Source organism: Rhinolophus sinicus, chromosome 7 (genome assembly GCF_057876585.1).
Source record: "Rhinolophus sinicus isolate RSI-liver-muscle chromosome 7, RSI-T2T, whole genome shotgun sequence".
In the NCBI taxonomy this organism is placed as follows: domain Eukaryota; kingdom Metazoa; phylum Chordata; class Mammalia; order Chiroptera; family Rhinolophidae; genus Rhinolophus; species Rhinolophus sinicus.
In genome coordinates, this window is record NC_142507.1 from 36561055 (window position 1) to 36580350 (window position 19296).

Below are 19296 nucleotides of genomic sequence, written 5' to 3' on the forward strand. Positions count from 1 at the left end.
ACTATTGACTTTATTTTAGATCTTCAGGATGTCAATAACCCATCAGTACTCCTTTATTAACATCAAATGATTTTAATCCCTAAATGTAAATAATAAAAACAGTAATGGGTTTTTTTTAAGTGACTTTGTGCAGTTTACAAAGCACTTGTACTTAACATTAAGTCATTTAATATTCACAGCAATCCTAAAAAGAAAGTGTCAACACCTCCATTTTATAGGTGAGGAAATAGGCTCTGAGAGGATAAGGGACTTACTTCATTAAGGTCACAGAGCCAGAAAAGGGTAAACTTGGGCCTCAAATTGAGCCAGGTTCAGTGCTCTCCTGCTGCAAAATTAAAAGAGAGCTGTAGGTGTGAATGCTCTGGGAAGAATAAAATACCTAACACCTAATAGAAAACTGCTTTGATCAAGGAATGATCCTTAAGAAATGTATTTGCAAAGAGTTAGTAAATAATTTGCATCATTGTGATACATAAAGGTATGTTCATCTCACTAAAAATGTGCAGAAGACAGTATATTCTGAAGCAATATACAGAGACAAAAAAATGTCTGTGCCTTGTCTGTGGTAAGCAGCCTCCACCTCTGCCCAGCATTATAAAATTCCCGTTGCCAAAGCAGCTTTACCTGACAACCAAACATTTTCTTCTCAGATATTTCCAAAGCTGCTAAATAATCAGGTGCATGATTTTAAATTCAATCTTTCTCTAAAACTACTACCCACAGGGCTTACAAAGCTTTTATTGCCAGCTAAATACAGTGCTACATGTTCTGTTAGCTCTGAATGGCCAGCAAGCCAACTGAGGAAGTTGAACCAGGCAGAACCATCCTCCTTCCCTAAGCCGAGAAAGGATCCCAACCTCTAAATGTCATTTATCACTTGACTTACGTGCCTACTCAAGGGTGACATTCACCATCTGCCAGGCCGCTCAGCTAGAGGATAAGATTTTAATAGGAACATCAAATAGAAATGTTGCTATTACCTCAGCACCTGTAGAAAGGCCAGACTTTGCCCATCAAGTTTTTGTTTCTTCTACTTTCACGGTTTTGTGAGTTGAGCTGAAAAAATTCATCTTTGGACTTCAAGTCCCTGTTCTGCCAACCATAGTGCATCAGTCTGGCTATGTTCTTTCATCTCTTCGGGCATCAGTTTCCTTGTCTGTGATAGTGGGACAATTCATGGAACTATTTTGAGGGAAGCAACTTTCAGAGTGCATGACACATGGTACTGTGTTTCCCCGAAAAAAAGACTTGGTCAGACCATCAGCTCTAATACATCTTTTGGAGCGAGAATTAATGTAAGACCCAGTCTTATTTTACTATAATATAAGACCAGGTATATAATATAATGTAATATAATATAATATAATATAATATAATATAATATAATATAATATAATATAATATAATATAATACCAGGTCTTATATTAATCTTTGCGCCAAAAGACACAGTAGAGCTGATGGTTCAGCTAGGTCTTATTTTCAGGGAAACACTGTAGATGTTCAGAAATAGATCAGATACTATTCCTTCTTAGGAATAAAAAATAATTAAAAGGACACTGCCTAGAGCTTTATCGAGGAATTTTTATTTTTAGGCCAGAATCTCTGATTGCTTTATGCCAGTACAAAAAATCTCATTGAGTAAATTGAGATTACCACCCAACTGCAATTTGGAAATAATTGATAGGTTTTCTTTACGACTTGAAGACTAAAATGCTAATAATAGGAATTAGTTTTTACTGAGCACTTGTTATAGACCAGACACTGTGCTAAACACTTCATGTATATTATTATTTTATTGAATTCTCACAATCACCTTATGAGTTAGGTAACATTTAAAGATGAAAAGCTGACATTTATAGAAACTAACTTGCCCCATCATACAGCTGAAAAATTAAGAGCCAGGATTTAACAACTAATTAAAAATCCTAATCATAAAAATAAATTGTATGTCAGATACTACAGATAAATTTTACAAAAGTTAAATCCTGTAAGTGCTACCTGTTTATAGCATTTTTAAATTTCTAATCTATGCTGATTTCACTTTTGTGTGCATCATTTTATATAGACATTCATGGGACTCTACCATGTTAAAAAAAAAAAACTGAAAGTTTCCCTGACTCACACAAAACATTGAAGTAAAGCATGTCTCTTATTTATCCTGTCATCTTTTCTTTCAAAAAGAGGCAACATTTTGGAAAATAAGTGGGTTTCCATGGGTTTTGTCTCTGAGTCACATTCTTAGCTTTACAACAATGTTAGTGAATATTTTGCCAGAGGAAAACGATATTGAACATCTCCTTTTGAATCAGTTTGCTTAAATAGAGTTTCAGTTTACCTCCCAAATGAGCCCTGTTCTTACGGTGACCACTGAACCATTTGCTTTCTGATCGTAGGCACAGATACAAATCCAGCACTGACTGCCCAGTCCAAAAACCCATGTGCACAAATATATAGGCTGGCTTAGAAATCTTGTTCTCACTTCTGTTGCTTTTCCCCATCCAAGAGCCTACACCCAAAAAGGACACCCCCAAGCACCTTATGAAGTGTCCAAAGGGTGTTGTTCACATACTAGGTTCCTCTTTCTTATCCAGCTGCCCTGCAGTTTCCATGAGTCCCTCTCCCAAATTGTCTTGCATCAGGCTCCCCTCCAGACACTTGCTACTTCTCGAGCTATGTCCAAAGAACTCTGACTTTGATTGGAGCACACAGAGAGCTTGACAGAAATGTCATAAGCATAAAATGTGAAAGGTTAACTGCCAAGGAGAATGATGCAAATACACTGCATTCTCTTTGAGAAGGATGATCTACTCATGATTAAATGTTCCTTAGTAAGGATTTCTTAAATATTCCAAAGTACCTTTCTGACCCTCTGCTTTCACTTAATGAACTTCCATTTGTCTCCAAATAATTAGAAACTGCCCTCCACATATGATATTAATGGGAAGGTGCATATGGAGCTTTGATTTCTATGTGAGTGTATGTCATGAGAAAAGCTGAGGAGTGGGCATCTACAGCAGCTACAGCCATCCCACATAACTTAAGGGAAATTCCTCCACAAATGAAGATGGAATACTAGAAAATGCATTCTGCTCAATAGCATATAAAGCAATAATCTACTCAGTTAACTCAAAAGATAGCAGGCACGATTCAATTTCAAAAAGGGCCCCAAAGCATTGATTTAGAAATATAAAGGTTAAATGATTTTGTTGCTGGTTATGCTTTATCAAAATATAAATATTATTTCTATCCAAGTTTAATCCCTACCTACTGTTCTCATGTACTTGTGCAAGCCAATTTTACCTTAATAAAACTAATGTCTCATCAAACACAGTAAGACATGCTGCATGAAAAATGTCACTTTCTAAATGTTTCTGCCTTCCTGCTCTGACCCAACCAACCATATCTAACATCACATTACAGGGAGATAGACAAGCTGCTCTTTTGGGACAACATGAGAAAAGGGAAAAGGGAAAAAGGGAGAAAAAAATACACCATTTTTTTATTCTTCTTAAATTTGCTGTTGCCTAGAAACACTCAAGAAATTATCCCGAGGCAATTATATGAGTCAAAAATCATTCCAAGCATGTTTTTCACTCTCCATATTTAACTAATTGGTTTACCAGATTTGCAATAGTTCATCTGTTGTTGTTTTTAATTTTCCAGATATCTGATTATTTTTAACTTAGGAGCTTTTTTAATTAAACAAAAGGAGTTAAGTAAACCAAATGTCCAGCAAAAAAACAGGAAGAAATCTACCCTCCCCCACAAAAAAAATACCTAATACAATGACTAGCACATAGTAGGAATATGCATATACATAGCTTAATAAATGAATGAATGAAAAACATAGATGATGGATGGATGAAAGGATGGATGGATGGACTTGAAAATACCATCGATTAAAGGGAACCAGATGATGACTAGACAACGACTTAAATATAAAGGAAAGCCTTGAAATTCTTTTAAAAATAAAAAATAATAAACACCTAAGCATCTTGAGTCAAGGTCAAAGTCATGTAACAGTGGTGCCCCTGGTTTTTGAGCAATTGTTGATGGCATGTTTTAACAACTCACCATCGCTTTACTTTCTCACCTTTCGCCCTCCATCATATGCTCTTTTATTTCCTTATTCTTGCCTCCCAGCAATTTATCTTGCTCATACCTGCCAATTTCATTTATATGTTAGTAGAAATCAGGTTTAAATGGTTACCCAAAATAAACACCTCACACACATACCACAGTAGGCTAAAAGATAGATTAGAATAACCTCTGAGAGTCCTTCCCCCAACCCACTTCAATTCAATAACAACAGCTACACTTTGTGGAGCACATATTATATACTAAGCATTATTCTGAGAATAACAATTCTCTGAGGAAGTCTAATTAGCCTCATTTTACATATAAGGACATTAAAGCACAGAAAGCTATAAATCTAGTAACAATGAATCCATGAGTCATACATAGATTTTTCTGACTCCAGACCCTCTCCCCCATTCCTCATCCAGTTTATTCTTGATTCATTTCAATAAACATTTATTGAGAACCTGCCACATGTTAAGTCTTTAGTCTTCTAGAGGAGATTTGAGAATCATAAGCTTCTCAAAACAAATTTCTTTTTTGTGTTTACCTCTCTTCAGATCCTTTTATTTTTCAAAGTGCTTTTACATTAATTATCTCATTCAAAACAATATTCAGTAACTTGGAGACACAAATGTAAGACCATTAGCAGGGATGGCCATTAGCGTTTTGGCAAGAAATAGATTCCTGGCTGTCTTGACATCAGTAAAGAATAAACAAAGGAACAACTGGACAATCCAGAAAGTGAGAAAGGAGTTCATTTCAGTGATCCATCTTCTAGGTGACGGTCACAAAGAAAGAATGTTCAAGGGCAGACATTCATTGAGGGTCTTTGCTGCCATGGGACTGAGACTTCATTCCCAAAGAAGAGTCCGTGGCTAAATTTACCAGCTCAGAAAATTTCCACACCACCCCTTGCAATGCATGCTGTCTACCATAAGGCAAATATCACTCAGTCCATCTTAGATCACCCAAGGCTTACTAGTCCTTGTTGGTATTTCCATGTTACGTTAAGGTTGGCATTTATATTTATTGGTCTTCAAATAATGGAGTGCTGTTCTTAGTATCAAATGTGAACAATTAACACTAGAAGCAAAGCAAAAATTAAGTGGATAGAAAGTAGAAAATACAGTGGCTGCTCTATAATACTGTTAGAGAAAAATGTTAAGGGTTATAAGGCACAAAGCCAGTAATTATGTCTAGTAGAGAGAGTCAGTGGTTATATGAATCATTGAATATGTTTTGTCATTTCATTATATGGTTATAAGCAGTTTATTCACTAAAAATATTTTTCCCCTACAACTTATTTTTTAAAATATAGCTTCCCAAATTCATGGATAAGCACATCCGCAGTTAGCTTGCCACATCCTACTTACAACAGTATTTGAAGGTCACTTGGGAAACTCATGTCACCTGTGTAGAGGTCAATTTGAATTATTATTATAATTATTTAGCTATTAAATGTTTGGCAAGTACTGCAAGGTTCTCTGCAGTGCCTAAATAAAAACCTCCCACTGGGCCGCTGTCCTGCCAAAGCATTTGAGAAGCTGCTCATAACTAACCAATTCACCATACCACACCAACCTCCAGGGTGTTAGTTTATTTGCATTCATTAGAAAATGACATTTGTAACTTACACGTGAAAGTGACTGACTCCCTGAAAACCAGTTTGGTTTCTCAATTTTCATGGCAAATGAAGCCCTTAATTTACAAAATATTATTTTGATTAAGGGGGTTTCCTTTTCTACAAATCATTCTCCTCTGACATTCCCTGCCTACATGGCAGTTTCAAATCATGATAGTATCATCTGGCCATAATTATTAATGTTCACAGAGTTATATCATGAGATGAGGTTCAGCCATGCAAAAGCTGCTTACATGTAACTATAAATTATTCAGCTTTTCTAAACATCTGCTCTTTTCCCAATTATTAGAGCAGACTGACACTTGTTTCAATGTCATTGTTAGGTTAGCTCTCTGCTTCTAGTTATCTTGAAGCTACTGTTGACGAAAAAAACATCCAGCCTGAAAGAAAGCTTTTAAGAGTTTATTTGAGCCAAACTGATGACAATCAGTGGGAAGCAAAGTCTCAAGAGATTGAGAAAATGCTCTGGAAAATGGCGGTTTTGCAACTTATTTTATACATTAGAATCAAAGGAGGAGGGTTACATGAAATCCATTGGTTGTAGATTAAGAGGGTGGGAAAAAAGCAAAGCAAGGAAATGTCTGTGATTGAATAAAAAATAAAGTGGAGAGACACACACTTGTTTTACATTGGTGGGTACAGGATAGTTAAAAGCATTTTACAACACATAGAGGTGGTATTTGGGGAACAAGATAACAATGAGGGGTTTTGTAGTTTCCTGCTCTGGTGTGGTAGATTGGGTCCCCTGAGGGGTCCGGAAAAAGGGATTACACTGACTTTTCAAGGGTTTGTTATCTTAGATGCAAAAAGACAACAGGTAGGCTCACTTTAGGTAAAGATTGACCTTTGTCAAGGAAGCTACCAGCCAAGGATGTGACTTCCTGCCGTGGCCCACCTTAGTTAGAAATTTTTATATTCACGCCATCCTACATGGTTATTTTCAGGCTCCTGAGCTTGTCAGGTTTAACAGGTGGCCCCTTTTCCGTCCACACTATCATGTTGTATTGCTGTTTGGTTTGTAAATACTCAGGATTAGACACAATAGATCTGGCTCAGGGCAAACTTAGTGTTTGCCACATGCCAAATGCACCTTAATTCTCTGGCCTGCTTACGCATGGCATGTGACTGCATTGGTGGGTTAGATCTTCCTTATCATACACATGCTTTTTGGCAAATGGTGATTGTAAGACAATTCTTGTCCTACGTTTGTGTATATAAGTATTTGTTGTCTTTTTTGATATACTTTTATATCAGTTGGTGAATAAAATGTACCTGATGTAGTAAGTGCTTAACTTTATTAAATGTTTGATGAAATTTATCAGACCCTAGTTTTAAAAAATTAAAACAAACAAAACAGCCCATTCTACTAGACTGCATTCTCTCAATTTTATTGAGAAAATATGTTTGACATTACCCTAGGCCAAATTACCTATAAAGATAAAATATGTTTCCCTTTTCACCCATTTGTAATAATTTATTTGCCCATAACAGACGACCAACACATTTCAATTAAGATTACCTGATTAAAGTCATCAACTATGTGCACTCAATAGCATTCATTGCAATTCCAGAGCTATTAATTGAGATAACTTGTGATTTAAAAATAAAAAAATTTGTATTGCAAACCTTTCTTTTTTCATTGCATACCTTAGCCGTTTAATATCAACTAGCTAATGTCAAAACAAACCATGCTGGATTTGATCGATCATTTAGAAACATGTTTATTCTTTAATCACTAGGGGCAAAGACTGATTAATTTTTCTACTTTTACTAACTACCCCAAATGCAAGATACTAATGAGTAATTCTGAAAACCAATGAAAAAAATTATGAAAAAAGTCCTAAAATTGGTCACACTGAGTCATCCCCGTAAGGTTATGTATTAGTTAGCATATTGGTTTTGATGCTTTAAAAGACTCCAGGATAGCAGTGGCTTAAAAAAAAATTAGAAAGATTCACTTCTCTTACACATAGAGAAAGCCTAGCTGGGAGACCTTAAGGGGAAGAGAACAGCAACCTCACAAGAGATGATCAAGAGACCCAGTTTATTCCTGTTCTGTTCCTTTGCTACTTCCTGAGGGATGCCCTTAGTTGGATGGTCAAAGACAGCTCATTACCACCTCTGCATTCTAGAATAGGAAGTGGAAGATAAATGAAGGACAAACAGCTCTATTTTAAGGATATGACCTGAAAATGCAAAGGTCACTTCTGCTAATATCCTATTGGCCAGAATTTAGTCACATGGTACCATGTAAATGTAAAGTAGACTGGAAAATGCAGTCTCTAGCAGGGTAGTCAGGAAGACACATAAATCTCAAGGAATTCTATTACTAAAATGAACAGGAGAAATGGATGGGAGGGGTGGTATCAGCAGGTTGCCATTTCATTTATTAAATAGACACCATCCCCATAAATATTATGAAAATTCTGATAATGCTAGAGCTCTGTTTTGGTTTTCTGTCTAAAACAGTATTTTCAAGAACAGTGTGTCCCTGAAGCTATCTTAGCACCCTGCTGGCTCTGAAATCATTGATATTAAAGTTGAAGATCAAATCCCCAAATCCACCTGGTAGGTTTTCTCTTTTGTGGAGCTGTCAGAGATGGCCCACCTCTCCTTAGCAGACTAGGAAGAGAAGGGATAACTGATCATTTTTGAGGAACACCTTTTCAGCACATCCTATGCTAGAGGCTTATAAACATTACCTAATTTACCTCCCCAAGAAAACCCTTTTTGAATACTATTATTATTCTCCGAATGAGAAAACTGAAGCTTGGAGGTGTTCAATAATTAAGCCAAGTGTGTTAGCGCTGATATGGACTGGCTTTCTGTTTCCATGGGAAGAGCTTGAAAAAGAAAAGTGAATTTTCACACAAAAGCTCACACAATATAGGTAAACCACCAGTCACTTCCTGTTCTCCCAAGAGTCAATGGGAAAGAAAGGAAAGAGACCCTAGCCCAAGGAAAGAGTCAGATTCACCACTCCAAGTCAAATTCAACACCTGCTGGAGGCAAACACATTCTGAGAGCCTGTGAGTCCCAAAGAAACTGAATCTTTCTTTGTCTACCTTCAGGTATGTGTAGAGGTGGTGGGGACTGTCATCCTAGCACTTCCGTCAGCTGGTCCTAGAGCCACTTCAGTAGTGGCACAACCTGGGTCTAACACCTGCTGATTCAGGCCACCCCAGAGAAACAATCATTGGGCCTTCTTTGGGTGTAGTCCTGGCTTTTAATAAGGGAGCCTGGGCACCCAAGACGCAAATACTTCATCAGTCCTTTCATAGTATAACAACTTAACCAGTAAGTCATACAATCAATTTCAAGCATAGCATTGGTAATTACATTCAAACAGCAGTATTATAATTAAATTGCATTAGCCAGTTTTATATTTAATTCCTAAAGCTTCCATTACTTTGAACAACAGTCAAAGAAAGTCTTGCTATAAAATGGCTCTAGATTAGAAAACTCCAGCCTCTTAGAAAAACACTGCTCTAAGAACTCCTACCAAAAACCACACTCAACAGCCAAAGAAAAAACTGACAAAGCCTGGACTTAAATCCTGGTCTGATTGACTGGTCTACAAAACAGAGAAATTCCCAGTCCAACAAAATCACCCTAATGAAGATCAGGACAGAAATATTACCTTTATGTGTAATGAGTCCTCATGTGGATGAGACCCAGATAACATTTCAATCTTCACTTTATTATCATAGAAAGTAAGAAATCCTTTTATACTGCTGAGCAAAAATAATGTTGTGTCTAAGTTCATACAAATCTATTTTTTTTAAGTTTTGTTCCCACAGTGGCTAATTAGAAAGGACTTAAGCTCTCAGGCTCCATTGGCAGAGACTTGATTTCAAATTCCATCCTGCCACACGCCTGCAAGCCCCCAGGCCAGTCACCGTTCTAGGTGCCCAGCTTGCCCATCTGTCAAAAGGAACAATTAACAGCACTCATGGGGCTCATTGTGAGAACTAGTTAGGCCAGTGCCTGGTACAGTGTAAATACTCAATACGTGTTAAATGTTGTTATAATTGCTAACAAGTGAAGTGCTGTAAACTTTAGAATTTTTTTTCTCTTGTATTCCAGTCTGTTTGCCCCTACTGTGTTTCCCCAAAAATAAGACCTAGCGGGACAATCAGCTTTAATGCGTCTTTTGGAGCAAAAATTAATATAAGACCCAGTATTATATTATATTATTATATTATATTATATTATATTATAATAATTATATCATATCATATCATATCATATCATATCATATTATATTATAAGACCCAGTCTTATATTACAGTAAAATAAGACCAGGTCTTATATTAATTTTTGCTCCAAAACACACATTAGAGCTGATTGTCCTGCTAGGTCTTATTTTCGGGGAAACAGGGCAGTGGCAAACTCCATCAGGTTGTTCATCCTTGTTAAGGCCACCCAAAACTGAAAGAGATAAATGAACCCTTAGCAGCAGAAAAACTGCTTTCTGAAATAACCCCTTCCTGACACATCCAGCCTTTATGTGCTTTCTTTTTCCTAAAACAAAAAATCACGTTTGGAATTGGATTGGGGACATTATCTTGTGGTGATTAAGGGAGGTTATTACTAGACCAGTGCATGAAATGAAAGCTACCTGCTTTCACCCAGGGAACTCCTGAAAATAACCCTCTTTTTCCCTAGCAAATGGGCACGAAGAAGAGAGATTCCAATAATGGATAGCATTACAAATCCTTTTTCATGTACTCTGCTTATCTAAATTGGCACATGATGCCTTGCCCACCATCTCTCAGAAATTAGAAGAGGTACTAACCCATCCATCAGGCCCCCCTAACAGCCCAGGAGGCACCAAGAAGGATATTTCTCTTTCTCTACTGCCTGTTTTCCACCAAACTGAATCAGCATTTCTAGGAGCTCAATTCCCATTCTGAAAGGTAATACCTTCTAAAGATGGGCATGGCAGCACTTATGGAAATTCTAACCCATCAGCTGAGAGATAAGCAGGTGAAGGTTGAGAGTTATCCCCCAGACACCACTTCCCCAAAAACTTTCCATGGAAACAAAATTAGTTTTACGTATGTACATATATCTGTAAAACAAAAACTTTTTAAATTTTCACACATATATGTATATGTGTAAATATGGATATATATGCATACAAGTGTGTATATATACACATACATATATAATACATGCATGTGTAGATATGTATACACACACACACACACACACACACACACACACACACACACACACAGGCACCTTAGTCTAAAGACGTTCATGAGAACAATATGACATTCCATTACCCATGGGCCTCTCTACAGAGAAAAACAACTACAAATCCCAGTGCATTTCATAAATTCCCTGTCATTAGCCAGGCCAAACAACAGCTCTATCTCTGTGACTCAGGAATTGACAGGGGCAGAGACAGGAGGAAACTAGCATTTGCTGAATGCTCACTATATCTTTCATTCTTTATTAAACCCTATGAAGTAGTTAACATTACCCAGACTGCTAAATGTTTAATTGCCCCAGGATTCAGTCCTTGGAATCCTTTCTAGGAAATCTTATCCAGTCCTATAGTTATAAATACCAATTCCCAAATTTCTATCTTCAAACCTAAACTTCTCTGAGCCCTAACTTTTATATATCTAGCTGTTTTCTCCATATCACCACTTGACTGTCTCAAATTTAACATCCCCCACCAATCACCTTTCTTCTCTCGCCCAGATTTCTGTTCAGTCAATTGCAGTCACATTTTTCCAATTATTCTGGTCACAAACACTGGAATCACCCTTGACATCTCTCTTTGTCTCACATCTCACATGTAACCTGTCAACAAATCCTGGTAGCTCTTGCTATATTTCCAGAATCCAGTCACTTTTCACCCTTTTACTAGCAACCACCTTGGATTCAGCCATCTTCATCTGAATTATTACAACTGACCACCATGTTTGCCCCTCCAGTCTATTCTTAAGACAGCAACCAATGTAACTTTAAATTTCAAGTCATAGCGTGTTTCTCCTCTGCTCAGAACTCCCAGTGACCGCCCAAAGGCCGTACTATGCACAAGGTCCTATATGATTTGGCTGCCAGCCACCTGTCTGACTTCATTTCTCACCACTCGCCTCCTTACTCTCTCTGCTCTTACTTCAAGCTTTGTAATTACTCTTCCCTCTCTCTGAAGCAAACCCCTTGACACCCTCATGAGTCTCTCCCTCATTTCCTTCATGTCTCTGCTCAAATGACACTTTATCAGAGAGACTCTCCCTGACCACACAATGTAAGTTAGTGCTCCCTTCCCAGGCACTCTCTGTCCCCCTTAATCTTCTGTTTATACCCCTTATTCTACTTGTTTCATGGAAATATTTTCCTTCATAAATGTGTGTACGTACATATATATACATTTGTTTATTGTGTATATATGTATGTGTACATGTAAATATGTATTATATTACACACACATTTTATATGTACATTTTAATATATACATACACATACACATATTTGCAGGAGTTGGGAAACTATGGTCCAGGACCAAATCTAGCCCTGGTCTATTTTTGAATAGCCGTGAGCTAGGAATTGTTTTTATATTATTAAAGGATTGTAAAAGAGATTTTTTTTTAAAGATTAATATACAACAGAAACTGAATGTGGCCTGCAAAGCCTAAAATATTTACTATCTGGCCATTTACAGAAAAGATTGACAGCCCCACCTTAGTGCACTCTTTGTGTCCTCCAATTAGAATGGAAACTCCTTGAGGGCAGGGACTTCGTTTTGTTCATTGTCATATCCCTAGCATATAAGATAGTGCCTCGTACAAATTAGATACTAAATATTTGTAAATGGATGAAGGAATGAAGACAATGAGGCTCAGTGATGTCTGGTTACTTGTCTAGGGTCACACAAGAAGTTGACAGATGAACCGGGATTCAAATCCAGGTTCACCTAGTTCCACAGATGGATCCTGAAGTCTAGGAGATGCTTGCAGCAATGATTTGAACCTCCTTATTTTCTACCCAAAGGCTCACCATTAGACCGTCTCTAATATGCTTTCAAGAGAAGGGCCCTGTAGGACAAGGTATGGGAAGACAGACACAGTGCACTGCAGAAAATCTTTAATACTTATACCATAACAACAATTACATCTGATGTCAACCATATTCTGCGTGCTTTCTATACGTCAACTCTTCTTAGCTTCACCAAATTTCTGTGTAAAGTAAGGCAGGTATTATATCTCATTATACACATTACAAAACTGAGTATCAGGGAGGTTAAGGGAATCAACTCTCACAAACAGTGAGTAGCAGAAACAGAATAATTCAGATTTATGACTTTCAGTATAGAGCGTCCCACTCTACCAACCAACCCATGTTCCCACAACTCTACTGATGTGCTACTGTGGATGTGGAGGGATTTTAATAGAATGGCAGTCACAGCTCAGGAATTCTATGAAACCAGAGGTACTGCATTTTACTTGGAGGTCTACGATATGCAAGAAAGCCTCCTCAGACATAAATGGCCAACTATCAATGGCTACAGGCAGCAGCAAAGTCAGAGCTTTGAAACTGAAGCAATGAGAAGGGGAATGGTCAGGAAAACCATATCTTGGGCTTTTATTGATGTGACAATCACACAGGATTTTCAAGCTGCCAGATCCGTGACCATCTTACAGAAGGAAGCCAAGAAAACTGACAAATATCTTAGCTGACACTAATACCCACAGCTGTCATCTCCTGGACTAGCTGCTGTATCTAATCAGCCATCCTCTGAGGCAGCTGACTTTAGAGCTTAGCGTTTTTGGCTGAGAAACTATGGGTGTTTCATGGCTGCCAAGGGCCAGCCTTGCTAACGGCATGAATGTCAGTGACTGTTGTTTTCTTACAGGATAGAGGTCACGATGCCACACCCTGGAGTTAACTTGAATCTGACATGCAGCTGTATGCTGGTCAAGATACCAGCTCAGAATGTTTGCAACAGTCTAATTTCAAATGTCTGTCTCTTTGTCCCTATAAGTTCCCTTACATTTTGTCAGGCTACGTGTGCACACTTTTTTTTTTTCCCTCAGAAAATATTGTCTTTATAAGCAGCAACAGCTGAGGCCACTGCATGAGATTTTGTCCATTTCTCATCTTTTTACCCAACTCTTAGGAAACTGTGAAATTAAAACAAAGTGTAATGCTCAGTCTTAGAATATGCAGAGTTTTTAAGTGTTAAATAGCTGATTATTAAATCAAGTTTAATAATTAAAATGTTATAAAGTGTTGATTGGCTAGAAGAAAATAATTCTAATGTATTTTTTCCAAATAATTTACATGGAGACTTGGGTAAGAAAAATTAGTGAACTACATAGTAACTACAGATGCACCATTTCCTTTGGCTCAGTTTTAAACTTAAGTCTCTTTATAAAAGACATTTCTGTGTTTCATTTAGAAGTAACATTAGTAATTGAAAAGAAGAAAATGGGGCAAGGGTCAAATACTTACGTAAAAATTCCTTCTGTGGAAAAAAATAATTAAAAACTTGAAAATTGTTAAATAAAGTCAGGTATTAGTTACCTTCTATGTACTAAATGTGATGTTTGGTGTGATGCTATATTCTTGAAGGTACCTGGATACTTACATGCAATATTCCAAGGAAAGTTTATATAGAAAGAAGATATAGTTGAGAACTCTGCATTTGTATTGTCTTAAGCACTAAAAAGTATATCTTTTTGTCATCAGACTTGAGAAAGAGATCAAAGATCTCGAAAAGGCTGAACTGCAAATCTCAACTAATGAAGAGGTAATTTTAAAGAAACTAAAATCGATTGAGAGGACAACAGAAGACATAATAAGGGTGAGTATTAACTAATATTAATACTATGATTTTCTCTCAAAGTGAGTCCCCAAACAGTATATAATCCTTCAAAGTACATCCACATTTAGAATTTATTTTTTGAACTGTATTAATCACAGAGAATTCTTTTTTCTTATAGTCTGTGAAGGTGGAAAAGGAAGAAACATCAGGAGGTATGTTTTTGAGCAGTCTATTCTATGTCTAATTAACATATTTTTTTATAAGCCCACTGAAATTTTTCCCATTATTGTAAATATATTCTAAATGTATTTTGAATTAATATTAATTTTACAGAGTCAATTGAAGACATCTATGCTAATATCCCCGACCTTCCAAAATCCTATGTACCTTCCAGATTAAGGAAGGAAAGAAATGATGGAATAGAAGATGATGAACAAAATAGAAAAGGTATAAGAGAAATCTATGTCTAAGGCAGGTTCTCAAATTCAGATTTTGTAGTGTCAAATATTAGCAATTTGCTACGACATCCTGTGCTTCCAGGTTGAGAAGTGGTTCATTTTACAAAGTTCCAGGAGGTATGTGAGTCACCTGCATAGGTAGGGATAAGCGGATTATGGCATTGATTCTATGTATTTTATTCCCTAGCACACTAGATATGCTCAGAGAAGACAAAGGCCTAAAGGAGACAAGAAGCTCTTAAAAGCAAAGCTTCCCTGCTTAAAAATATCACTCCCAACTTATTCCACCTAGTGAACACTTTCTTGGGTTACTAAGATCCTTTATGAAAATAAAAATATTCCCCTTGAGAAGGTTAGGAATTATTTACCCCCATGTGGGAATGATTTTCATAAAATTAATATTCCAAAGCCTAAAGGCTTGTATGGAGGCAGAGAGGGAACCTTTGAATTTAAGACTAGAAAGGGAAGCTACGCTCTATCTACAGATAGCAGCCATTCATTCATTCATTCAACAAATGTTTAGTGAACATGTACTATATGCCAAGCTCAGTTCTCGCACTAAGAATACGGTAGCGAATAAAACAGCAAAGACCCCTGCCCTCATAGAGCTGACATTCAAAGGGATAAAACAGACCAAAAAATTAGGTAAATAAATAAAACATATCACGTTAAGGAGTGAAAATGCTAAAGAGAAAAATGAAGCAGAGAAGGGAGATGGGAAGAGTGTAGATGAGGGCACTGCAATTTTAGTCAGGTAGCCAACTGCCAGAACCATCAGGCAATCAAGGGTAAGAAATGTAAGATGGGTTCAGAAGGAAGGTGAGAGAACAAATAAAAGCAAGCATTGCCTCATTGTACTTTTGCCCACAATCCTATTAGCTTTATTATGTCAATTAAAATTCCAGCCATAAGGATCTTGCCTGGACCATGAAGGAGATCTCAGCTTCCCCCAAATCAACCAGCACGCTCCAGTCCAGTTGTTTCAGGACAGCTGATAATGCTCTATTTTTAGCCCTTCCTGTACATGAAAATGAGAGTGAAAATGAAAAGAAACATAAGGCAAAAGGAGAAGCATGTGACTGTAGCCTTCTCCTTCCTGTTTCGTACCAGTTCTATATGGAAACAACCTCTTTGTTGTGAAAACTTCACAATACTCCTCTATCATTTCAACAGGCTGCTGGCCTGTATAGCAAGGATGGAACTTAACAAAATATATGTACTGTATTAGGCCTTTTACCTATGGTAATGCATAGTGCGATATATTCTTCCTAACTAAAGCAAGACCTGATTCCTCCCATTGAATGATGTAAAAGAGTGTAAATTGATGAATTTATTATTTAGAAAGAAAGGTCCCCATTTAAGATCCTTACTATTTCAAGCCATCAGCTTCTCTTCTCCAATCAGCTCCTCTTCTTCTATCCTTCCCATTTTTCACTAATTTCATACACCTTTACATTAAAACCCATGTAATTACAGTACTGGTCATTATGTAGTTAATGGATAAAATCAGAAATTAAAAAAGTAGACATCTCCTATTTAAAAAAATCAGAGGGTATGCTTAATATAAAAATAAACCCTGTGAAAGCAGACTAGTTTACAAACGAAAAAGTTAACTAAGTCTAAGGTCAAATTTGTCTCTCGACAGCTTTGTATGCCATGGAAATCAAAGTTGAAAAAGACTTGAAGACTGGAGAAAGTACGGTCCTGTCTTCAATACCTCTCCCATCTGATGACTTTACAGGTTCAGGAATAAAAGTGTATGATGACGGGCAAAAGTCAGTATATGCAGTAAGCTCCAATCACAGTGCAACACTCAACGGCACTGACGGCCTGGCACCAGTTGAGGTAGAGGAACTCTTAAGACAAGCTTCGGAGAGAAACTCTAAATCCCCAACAGAGTATCATGAGCCTGTATATGCCAATCCGTTTTTCAGGCCTACAACTCCACAGAGAGAGAAGGTAACCCCTGGACCAAACTTTCAAGAAAAGATAAAGATTAAAGCTAATGGACTGGGTAGTGATATGAATGAATCCATACACCATATGGACAACGGACTTTCAGAGGAGAAGGGCAACAGCTTCAATCATGCCAGTCCCGTTCGGCCAATACCTCATCCCCGATCGCTGACTCAACAAGCAGAGGAGACACCCCACGCCCTACAAGAGAGGCTGATGACGCCTTGGGAAGAATCGACTGTGATGCAGGACAAGTATGCACCCTCTCCAAAGGCAAGACTCAGTCCCAGCGAAGGGCTTGTTGGGAGATCAGAATGTCAGGCTTCACCTCCTACCTGCCAAGAGGATGAGGAAGATGTGAGATACAATATCGTTCATTCACTGCCTCCTGACCTGGATGAGAGAGAACCCGTGACGATGATTTTCATGGGATACCAGCAGGCAGAAGATGAGGATGAAGAAAAGAAGCTTCTGACAGGGTATGACGGGATCATCCATGCGGAGCTGGTTGTGATTGATGAGGAGGAGGGGGGTGAAGGAGAAGCTGAGAAACCATCCTACCATCCCATAGCTCCCTACAGTCAGGTTTACCAGCCTGCTAAGCCAACACCACTTCCTAGGAAGAGATCAGAAGTTAATCCCCATGAAAATGCAAACCATAGATCTCCCCACAAAAATTCCATATCCCTGAAAGAGCAAGAAGAAAGCTTAGACAGCCCTGTCCACCATTCTCCACTTGGTGTTCAGACAGCTGGAGATGGAACTGAGGACCCATCCCTAACAGGTAATAAAAATGACAAGGCTTGCCACTGCTGTTTAGTCATGTGAAAATCTTCTGTGTCATTAACAAACCCTCTTGCTTCCAGCTTTTCTGACCATCTCATAGACTAATACACACTAAGGTTTTTTATTAATGTCGATCCTTTTATCGCCGTAATTAAAGTGATTCAGTCAATTCAAAAGATAAAGAAAATGAAACAAACAAAAAACTGTTGCCTTAATTGGATACTGCATTGATTGACCCTAATAACTTGAAATTCGTCTTCTGTCATGGTGTGGTACTGTGTGTATTTGAATCACTAATAAGTTGTATCATTAATATCATAACTTTTCCAGCCAAAATCTGACACCAGCTACATTTTTGTGTCTCTCTCTGTGATTTAAACTTCCTATATAAGTTAACAAATTGCCTTAATTTTTCAAGAAAAACAAAAAACAAATTTTATTTGCAGTGTGTTAATTTGCTATTTTGCTATATTCTGTTTCTCTATACTTTTATAGTTTTAACTTTATTTCCTTAATTTTTCTATATTTTAAAATTGAATGTCAATTCATCTTACATTAGCTATAATATTTAATTTTTGTAGTCTTCCCTAACTTAGCAAATTTATTTTCTTCTATTTTCTACACATTTGCATTTCTCATTCTCTATAAAGTTTTATAGCTATCTTTCTTAGCATTGAATGGAAAATAACACTTTTTTCTACAAAAGTGATAACTCATCAATTTCAGATTCCTTGTTATCACTTAAATATTATAATCTACTCATCATTTATAAAGAATAAATAAGAATCTAACAAAATCAATTATAATAGCTGTACTGACCTTGGCTAAACACATAGTCAAATTCCCAGACATACAGGTACTGGATGTACAAAAGGGATAATTTTGAATGCTTCTAATAGAAGAATTCTTATGAAAAAGCAATAATTATTAAATCCCAGCTAATCCAGCAAGCAGAACGTGGTAATTCTATAGAACTATGCTAGGACCGCACTAGTCAGGAAGATTTCTTCCTCTGCAACCAATAAAACCAATTTGGTTTGCCAATAATACAAGAAAATGGATCTCTTCTAATTTTTTAAGTAGTTAAATTAGGCTTATCAATTGTAAATTTAATTATCTCAAGAATTTCTAACTTCTTGGTAATTGTACACTTATATTATCTTCCTAAATCAGAGTTGAATGATGTGTCCCCCACAATGAAAACCTGTTAAAACTAAAAGTTCCTTTCCATTTTGAGAATGAGCTTTATTTGCTGGTCAAATTTTGCATCTTAAATTCATTTTTAAAACAACACAGACGACTTAAAAAAGAGGGACGCAGTGTATGGTCAAGAGTGGTGACATCACCCACTATAAATCCTCCCATTTTGACCTTGGATGTTAGCCAGCTCCTCCTGAACACCTTATTCATTCTCCCCTACCCATGTCAACACATTTACCTCATAGAAAAAGACAGGAAGTGACTAATGTTTCCAGACAACACTAATCATGTCACAGAAATAAAATAATGAAAACAGGAAGACTTCTTCCAGACAAAGTAACAATACAAATTTCTGTACTATCAATCAAAGCATCTTATAAACAGAATG

At 37.1% G+C, this 19296-nt stretch overlaps 1 protein-coding gene across 2 annotated transcripts in view; it reads left to right on the forward strand.

The window, feature by feature from the left end:
• The window catches only part of PALMD (palmdelphin), a 47540-nt gene that overhangs the window by 25229 nt on the left and 3015 nt on the right, over positions 1 to 19296 (forward strand). The window contains exons 4-7 of one of the 2 annotated variants that reach the window (XM_019747046.3): positions 14433 to 14547; positions 14687 to 14720; positions 14842 to 14955; positions 16612 to 17706. In XM_019747046.3, the coding sequence (XP_019602605.3) occupies positions 14433 to 14547; positions 14687 to 14720; positions 14842 to 14955; positions 16612 to 17706 (1358 nt within the window). The remainder of the gene's footprint in view (positions 1 to 14432; positions 14548 to 14686; positions 14721 to 14841; positions 14956 to 16611; positions 17707 to 19296) is intronic. The other variant, XM_019747047.3, reaches the window with a different exon arrangement.